Below are 9,213 nucleotides of genomic sequence, written 5' to 3'. Positions count from 1 at the left end.
ATTTCCTTGTACTCTGGGAACAATATATAGCCTGAACAAAAGGTTATACAGGGAAGGAAATGTAATTGATTCTGAAGAGCGTGAACATCTGCAGAGAATGTGTTGTAAGAGAAAACGATCTCTGAGGGTCCTGCTTATGATGACGAAACGGTTTCTCGTTACCCGGGTCAGAGAAGTAACTTGCTGCCCCTGCCCCCACTCCAAATCCAATCCCTAAGTAGAGCGAGATTATAGATGCTAGAAGCTACTTTCTATGACACCAAAACCAACGGAAAGAGGAAGTAGGTACAGAAGACTTGACAAAACTAAATTTGCCCACTGGTGTTGAAAGGTCAGAGAAACTTTATTCTGGTGCAGATTTTGTCATTAAGTGTAAAGTGATTGTGGTCAGGTCAGTTTTTCTCTCTGAGCTTCAAGTTTCTCAGCTTCGACATGGGAGAGCTGAGTTGGACGACAGATACAGTTCTTTTCTGGTGCTGTCTGCAATGAGATTAACAGACTACTTTTTCATTGAGAAGTCTCTTAAAGTCTCAGACTTTCCATTTCACCTGGGAAGAGCAAAAATTCTAACACAAGTCATTTAAGAACATCAACATTTATTTAACATGATAAAAAAGAAATGAGATATGAACATTTGCATTTAAACAATAGTAAGTAGCCTTTAATACTTACATTACGTGTGCTCATTGTATAGTATATACACAATGAACATAATTACATTTGTACACAAACTAAGTACTGGATTTGAAAACCTGCTTATTGCTGTACACATCTAGTCCAATGAAGTAGAAGCCCAGTACTTCAAAATACCTACATTTTAAATTGCTTTTTAAGAAAAAGTAAGCGGTAACATTTGTGTTTAAGCTGACAAGAGTGTGGCAGTAACTGCTGACAATGCAATCTGACTGAGAAATAATTAGAGCAGGAAACGAGACATACTTCACTTAGCAATAATAAAATGGCACATTTTAAATATATATATAAAATTTTTACAAATCAAGTGTGAAACAAAGCATTGCAGTAGCTGAAATGGGAGGAAGGAAAAAAAAAAAAAGGAAAACAAGCTTCACTGGAAATAATAACTAAATTTCTGTACTGAAAAGTGAAAAGAAATATAAATCCACCCAGACTTTAGAAACATCAAAACCTGGAGATCAGCAACTATGTAAGCTCTGGCTGTAGACCGCACACTAAGAAGCACCTTTACTTATGTGCTTTGAAATCATAGCAGCAAGCTGGTGTCAGAGTAATAACCTTGAGATTACATTACAGAACCTTGAGTGTACATATGGGCCATTAAAGCTGTTTTGGAATAAACATTTTCCAGAAGTGATAAAACGATGCTCTGTGGCCAAAAGCATCAGAACTATGAATTTCATAGATTTAAAATATACTGTACAATATCTTCTCACATTGCCAAAGGTCCATGTCCTCAGCTCTGAATGGTTTCAGCAGAAGTCAGTATAGCTGAAAAATACAGAGAAGGAAAATTACTTTGACATCTGCAAAGTTAATGAATGAACCTTTCCTAAAGTAACTGAGGGTGACATTCTCTAACAAAAGAACTGACAAGCATGGCCATGAAAATCCTAAAACATAATAACCATTGAAGGACATCATCTCTTCATTTCCATAAGCTTAATTCACAAAGCAAAGAAACATAATGCAGTTAAATTGCAATTCAGATGGAAAAAAGGACCCAAACTTCTGGCTGAATTCAAAAGACTGACAAAATAAGCAGAGATCTGCACAACTTTACTAAAATATGTAGTATTGTATCAAGCTGCCTACACAGTGGTGTGTCTATCTTGTGTGAAACCTCCCTAAGTCTTGCCAAAAAAAGTTTAGAAAATGACACATGCACTTATGAGAAGATGGACTGTAAAATAACGCAAGCTTGAATGCCACTGGTTGGTTGTGATGACTGCACGCCACAAGGTTAGAAAATATCCAGCAAACCCTGGATCTCAAGCCAGCAGGTAACACAGTGGTTCTTGGGACAAAAGTAAAACAAAACAAAATCCAGTAATAACAACTTAAGGAACCTGGCCATGTATTCGAGTTTTAACTGTAAACATTACTAACTGTCATAATGGTCTGAGTACAGTGAGTTGTAACTTGTTTATTGAACCAAAAGATAATGAGAGTGGCTCTTAGAGTACGTCACCAGGATGACAGAGGCCATTGATCAACTCTTCGCACAGGCGGCATCAAGGGAACATAATGCTTATTATCCCCATGTTTGGTGTTATTCTGTCACTAGTGGCAACTGCCACTTCTGAATGTATTAAAAGTTTAAATGTATGAGTGACTGAAGAAAGATACAAGTAAGACTACAACAAAGATGGGGTTTACAACCCCAGAAAGGATGACAATCCTGCAGAGATCCAAATGACAACAAGCGAAGCCTCTTCCGGGCTCCAGATAGACATGATCTCAAAAAAGTTATCGATACAAGAAAGTTAAACATAAATCATCTGGCTGAAAAAAAAAGGCACATAGGTTAGAGCTTCTACCAAAAAAGGTGTGAATGGAAGTAGATTCTAGAAAATGTGAGCACTACTGGATGAAAAACTGAGTCAAGTTAGTGTCTGTAGTCATTTATTTTGAGAATCCAAAAATCAAAGAACATGTTTATAATTATGCTCAAAAAATCTGTAGGTGTTTTCATAGCTTTAACTGTTTAACACAAATAGGTGGTAATCCTAAGACACTAAACATTCGAAGATCTGGCAGATACTAGGAGGGAAAAAAGTGCAGAAAAAGACATAAAATGCTCGCTCTATACCTCACAGCTTTTCTGAAAAATAAAGTACGTAAGTACAAAATTGACATAAAATGCACCAGTTGTTGATAAAGTTTAAAAGTAAGACTTCAGGGGGCTTCCCTGGTGGCTCAGGGGTAAAGAATCCACCTGCCAATGCACGAGACACGGGTTGGATCCCTCATCCAGGAAGATCCCACGTGCTGTGAGAACAGCCAGCCTGAGCACAACTATGGAGCCTGAGCTCTAGAGCCGGGAGCTCCAACTACTGGAGCCTGTGAGCCCCGGAGCCTACGCTCTGTGACAAGAGAAGCCACCGCAACGAGAAGTCCATGAACCGCAACTACAGATAGACGCCACTTGCTGCAACTAGAGAAAAGCCCGCACCGCAACAAAGATCGAGCACAGCCAAAAATAAAGGCATAAAATTAAGGGGGAAAAAAAAGGACCTTAGAAAATGATTCTCAGTTCTAAATTGTGGTCAAAGGAATACTGGTCGAGAAAGGGCCTTCCTCCCTGTCCCCACTCGTGGCTTTTAGAGAACTACTTTACTGACTTAAAAGTATTTAGAAATAATTTCTGATGGATCTTCAAAGGTTTTAGATTCCATATCTAGTTGGCTGTACCGTGACCTTTTCGTAATCCTTAAAAATAATGAGCAAACTGTCAATATGGAAGATACGTCACCCTGACTGTGAAAAACATTTCTGGATCAAAATGTGATGACTTGAACAGAATTCTCAGACCTGACTGTGGAAGGAACCATGAGCTGGGAACACAGCTGCAAAACACCAGGGGGCCTGTCCTGGCACAGGCCCTTCCCTCCGAGTTTGGCTGTTTTTACAGATGATGAAAGAAGAGACAGGGAAAATGCGGTCACGGAGCGCATCACTGAAGGGCCGATGTTGGAAAAGTTTTACTGCCCATGGTTTAAATGCTTGGTCTACCTGCTCTGCCAACTAACCACTAATACACAGGACAGAACTCATTGCAGGTTTTGGTCACTCAAACAACAGAGGAATAAAAGTCAAGTTGACAACTTTAACGGCGAACCACAGAGTCGAAAGGAAATGACGTACCTGTCGTGAGACTACACACACATGAAGTGTGAGCCTTCGGTGAGCTGCGGCTGCGCGGACGGGACGGGTGACGCGGAGGAGCCGGGAGACGGAGGCAGGCTTTGCGCTGGAACACACCGAGAAAATGGGACAGGGTCAAACCCCGCAGACACCTCTGGGGCCGAAAATCCTGACGCTGGGGTCCCAGCACGGTCAGAACATGTGTCGGGAAGGAATTATTAGCTGCATTTCGCTTCTGCATTTTGGCTATTCTGACAGCTAATTATTCAGGATGAAATGTCTCTTGAAGACTGTTTAAAAATTCTTCTTCCTTGTACACCTTAAACTTATATAACGTTATATGCCAATTATATTGCAGTGAAACTGGAAAAAAATGAAGAATTCTCTCTCCTTTTTAATTTTTTTCTTTCAAGGTTAATTTTCAGGTGTCTATTAGTCACTTAACCCTTTGGGTCTCACTTTAAAAGGCTTTTCTAGTTCCACGCAGCTAAATATTACAGATGGTCTAAGTGTTGTGGTTTAAATACACCCACATAGCCTTTTGGGCTTCTCTGGTGGCACAGTGGTAAAGAATCTGGCTGCCAGCGCAAGAGACCCCAGATTCGTTCTCTGGGTCGGGAAGACCCCTGGAGTAGGAAATGGTAACCCACTCTAGTATTCTTGTCTGGAAAATCCCATGGACAGAGGAGCCTAGCTGACTACCGTCCATGGGGTTGCAGGGTGGGATAGGACTGAGCACACACACACACACATACCCCTTTAACCCAGACCTGCTATAAGAATAACCTGATGTAACCAATGATAATTTTTTGTAAAAAATGAGAATGCCCATGCACATTGCCTTTAAAGTGATAAGAGACAAGGAAAAGACAGTGCTTCATATTGGTTACAAAGGAACATGGCTGATAATATACATTTACATGTTACAGGTATATAAGATACAGAAAATGCTCTTAAGAACTGTCCTAGGTAATTGAATTTCATTGTGCTTACCCTTCTGCAAAAAGACTAGGGGTGGGGGGTGGGAGGCAGAGAAAGGATTACTAAGAATAGATTTTGCTTATGGACTATTGAGAAGGAAAGTTGATGATTTATACTAGTGGTATGATTCTCCTACCCCCCTTTCCTTGCCAAAAATCATTAAAAAAGAAAAAAGATTTTGAAGAATCCAGAAAGTATAAAAGAATAGCATAGACAAAAATGTATTTTTTTTGGACATGCTATACAGATTATGATCTTTTACTATCAGAGATATGGATTTACTATCAGAGGTTGGATTATGGTAGGAGCTAAGTAAGTAAATCCATTCGACTATTAATAGTTTAGATATTCAATCTCCCAGGGTTCCCAGAGGGGGAGAGGTTTATGAATACTCTGGGAATGCAATGTCAGAGAAATAGGTAAAATTTCCAAGTAGTAAAAGACCTTCTTAGAAAAAAGTTTTAAGGTATGTGTTAAGGTTAAGATCAAAAAAAACAAACAAAAAGAAGGAAGTGACGTCCAAGTCAGAGAGAGGGCAGCTCTGGCTGCTGAGACAGGACTGGCCCTGGGCTTCTGAGTAGCAGCAGTCTTCCTGACCATGCAGGTGTGGGAAGGCGAAGACCTCTCAGTCTGCAGCTGATGTCCCCGAGTAGCCCCCTTGCTAGAGTCTCCATATGGCAAATAAATTCAGAGGTTCAGAGGAAGCAGCGGTTAGGAAACGGGTAATATCTACCTGCCATTGTCTGATTTCCTCTAGAAGCCTCAGGAGTTAGTTCATAAGAAAGAACATTTTCTTCCTGCTCATGAATATCGTCCTTTGTATCTTCTGCAGGGGGGCCTTCTGGTTTATGATTTGGGATCTGTGACTCCTCTTGAGGGCTAATGAAAATAGAAAGGTATTTTAAAATTTGTTATTTTTTAATCTATTATTATTATTTTGCCTGCAGAGTGTGTGGAATCCTAGGTTCCCAATCAGGGACTGAACCCACACCCCCTGTGTTGAAAGTGTGAAGTCTTAACCACTAGATTACCAGGGAAGTCCCCCAAAATTTGTTATATTAGAATGCAATTTTTTTCTTCCAACTTAGTATTATGAAAAATCTTCACAGAAACGATGTCGCCATCTATACTTCTCAACTGCTAACATTTTGCTCAAATTTTTTTTAAATCCACATTTTGTCAATTTTATTTCATTCTAAACCCTCAGCCTGCTCCCCAAATTATTTTCAAGCAGATTAAGGACATATCACTCAATCTGTAAATACCATCAGATATCCAGTCAGTATTCAAATGATTTCAACTGCTTTATAACATCATAAGAGTTACCTGTTTAAATCAGGATCCAAACGAAGTCTGATTATATTTGCCTGACAAGTCCCTTAATGTCTACTTTAATCTAAAATACACCACCCCAAGGCTTCCCTGCTGGCTCAGTGGTGAAGAACCTGCCTGCTAATGCAGGAGACATGGGTTCAACCCCTGATCCAGGGAGATCCCACATGCCTCGAGGCAACTAAGCCTGTGCATCACAACTACTGAGCCCACAAGCCTAGAACCCACGCTCCCTAACGAGAGAAGTCACTGCAGTGAGAAGCCCGAGCACCGCCACAAAGAGGAGCCCTGCTCAGAGCAGCTACAGACAGCCCTACAGCAGCAATGAAGACCCAGTGCAGCCAAAAATAAATGAGTAAATGAAACAAAACACAAACTAAAAGACCCCAGATTCACTTCTGCTATTCTTTTCAGAGATAAAGGCACCCCTACTACATGAAAACACAGTATTTCTCTTTTCCAGCACTGAGAATGTTTTAATGGAGGGTGAGATTAAGGCTATACATTTTAAAAGGCTAGTTAACAAATACAGTTAAAAAATAAACAGAAAATCACTATAATTTTTGGAATGCTTATCAGACAGCTTAGACAGCTGATCAACATCTGTCATTATACAGACAACGATAAGGTGCTTACTTTGCTACAGCTTGTGTGCCTAGAGATAGTTAGGAAGTTTGAGGTCAATATGTACACACTGCTATATTTAAAATGGATTACCAACAAAGTGCTACTGAGTGGCACAGGGAACTCTGCTCAATGTTACGTGGCAGCCTGGTTGGGAAGGGAGTCTGGGGGAGAATGGATACACATACATGTCTGGCTGAGTCCCTCTGCTGTCCACCTGAAACTGTCACAATACTGTTCATCGGCTATACTCCAGTGTAAAATAAAAAGCTAAAAAAATTTTTTAAAGGTATTTATTGATCACTTCCTAGGTGTTTAGCACAGAGTTAAATGTGCTTATTTAATCCTTACAACACACTTGTGAGATGGTTACTACTATTACCCTCATTTCTACAGGTGAGGTACTTGCATTTAGGAAGGTTATGTAACTTGCTTAAGATCTTACAGCTTGTATGTAGATATTCTGGGAGTGGCATCTAAGACCTCTGACCATGAAGCTTACCATTTCTAAGCAGGTGAATTTAATTTAGTGAGTGAATGACCCCTTTGTCTGCTGGTTTGTTTTCTCTAATTATTACCTGTATGGCACACGCTCAGGCATCTCTTTTTTGTCTCCTTCTTTATCCATCACTTCCTCAGAATTCACTTCATTTGGCTCAGGTGTGAAAAGTGTTTCAGAAAAAACATTTTCAGTTTTTTTAAACTATGGAAGAAGGAAAAATTTGCTTTTTCAAATGATTTTTTTTTTTTTTTACCATATTTGCTATATGAGTGAATTATCTAGAATGATTCCCAAATAAAAGTTTATTAAACACCATATCAAATATTTACTGAACTATTTTAAAATCAAGTATATTAAAAATAGTGATATCCTTTCCTACATCAGAAGGACAGAAAGTACACTGCCATTAGCTAGCTGCTTTGGGATTAAAGATTCTTTAATTGGAGTAATGGTAATTTATTCTAGCCTTGACGGATCATGTTTTAAGTTTTCAATTAACCCAGTTTTTGAAGTGGCTGAATATATTGATCAAATTACATGAAACCTGTCATTTCACTGAGATCTGCATCCTCTGTGACAGAATGCCACACAAAACTATCTTCAACCTTCCCACCTGATCTCATCTTAAAAAATCTATCCCTTTGGAATATGTGTCCTAAAACAATCTCTCTACCTCTTCGCTGAAATCCGTATTTTGAGGTTCAGCTTCTTTTAGTTGAACAGTGTCTGTGGTAGGAGTGTCAAGGTTTGGCTTCATGTCATTTTCTCTGATGGCAGCGTCCAGTTCCTTAGAGTTATCATCCTTTCTTCGAGCCTGTTCAACAGATAGGCAGTACTTTTAGATTCATACTATACAGGTATGTGTAGTTTCTAGGTAGTACCTGCTAATTTCTTTTTTTAAGTTGGCCCTTCATTTGCAAGGTTTCCTTATGAGACACAACAGAGACATCTTATATATATTAATCGTCTATTTGGTAATGTGTAGAATGTACAGTTACTTAACTGTTAACCTCTCCTAGAAATGCCTGCTCTCCAACTACACTAAGAGGAGATTTCCATGATGATGGGGAGGCACCTTCAGTGAGTCCACATCAACAAACAGGGATCGACCTACTGAAGCCTCTGGAAAGACTCCCTAGTCTGCTCTGATTTATGAATCAGGATAACCAACAAACAAATAATAAGAGATGGAATGTTGTCTCTTTATAAGACTGAAGTTAAAATGTGCTGCATAGTACAACTTTTATCTGAAGCTCTCCCCTGCTATAATTTAGGTCAGGCTAAATTAGGATACACAGTACTGCACATTTTATTGGGAGGGGAATTGGGGACTATCTTACATGGCATTTTACATGTGTTGAAAGCAAATTTTATCTTTTTAGTATTTCTGTGACATATACAGGACAGGTTGTGTCTTTATTTGATTTATAGTAGAGGAGATTAAGTTTACAACCAATAGGAGGGCAACAAGTAATTTAGCCCAGGTTTTTTGAACCCAGGGCTATTTCCATTTTACTAAGCTGTCTTGGCATATCATAAGAGTTAACTAATATAACTATCTATGTTTCCAATATTTAAAATCCCATCTACCATGTAACTCTATGATTCTAAGATTCAAGTGATATTAGATTTACCCACAAGAATGAGTAAAAACAACTGATATATATACCTGGGTAATCCTGAATGGATTTTCCCTTAAGTTTGAAGGACTTGGTAAGGGTGACTGGTCTAAAGCACCAATAAGATTTAATCCTTTTTTCTTTTCCCTTAAGCATGCTTGTTGATGCCTTCTGATTCTCTCCATTTGTTCTTCCACAGTCATCCTAGGTCGAGTGCTTTCAGCCAAACAGAGCTGTTCCACTGCACTTCTTGGTCGTTCCTTTAAATTGAAAATAAACAGATGAATCCTGAATACAGGGCAACTTCTGAAA

General features: G+C 39.2%; 1 protein-coding gene across 7 annotated transcripts in view; it reads right to left on the bottom strand.

Annotated features, from left to right (window-relative positions):
- Nucleotides 1–324: 324 nt before the first annotated feature.
- The window catches only part of PLEKHA5 (pleckstrin homology domain containing A5), a 253,695-nt gene continuing 244,806 nt past the window's right edge, over nt 325–9,213 (bottom strand). For all 7 annotated transcript variants that reach the window (XM_043881509.1, XM_043881501.1, XM_043881502.1 and 4 more), the window contains 6 exons: nt 8,952–9,161; nt 7,956–8,096; nt 7,359–7,483; nt 5,558–5,703; nt 3,844–3,949; nt 325–1,467 (listed from right to left, as the gene is read on the bottom strand). In XM_043881509.1, coding sequence (XP_043737444.1) covers nt 3,855–3,949; nt 5,558–5,703; nt 7,359–7,483; nt 7,956–8,096; nt 8,952–9,161 — 717 coding nt within the window. In that variant the 3' untranslated portion in view covers nt 325–1,467; nt 3,844–3,854. The remainder of the gene's footprint in view (nt 1,468–3,843; nt 3,950–5,557; nt 5,704–7,358; nt 7,484–7,955; nt 8,097–8,951; nt 9,162–9,213) is intronic.

Source organism: Cervus elaphus, chromosome 22 (genome assembly GCF_910594005.1).
Source record: "Cervus elaphus chromosome 22, mCerEla1.1, whole genome shotgun sequence".
NCBI classification, from domain to species: Eukaryota; Metazoa; Chordata; class Mammalia; order Artiodactyla; family Cervidae; genus Cervus; species Cervus elaphus.
Note: the sequence above shows the minus strand (reverse complement) of the source record. Positions and strands in the feature narration are given on the sequence as shown.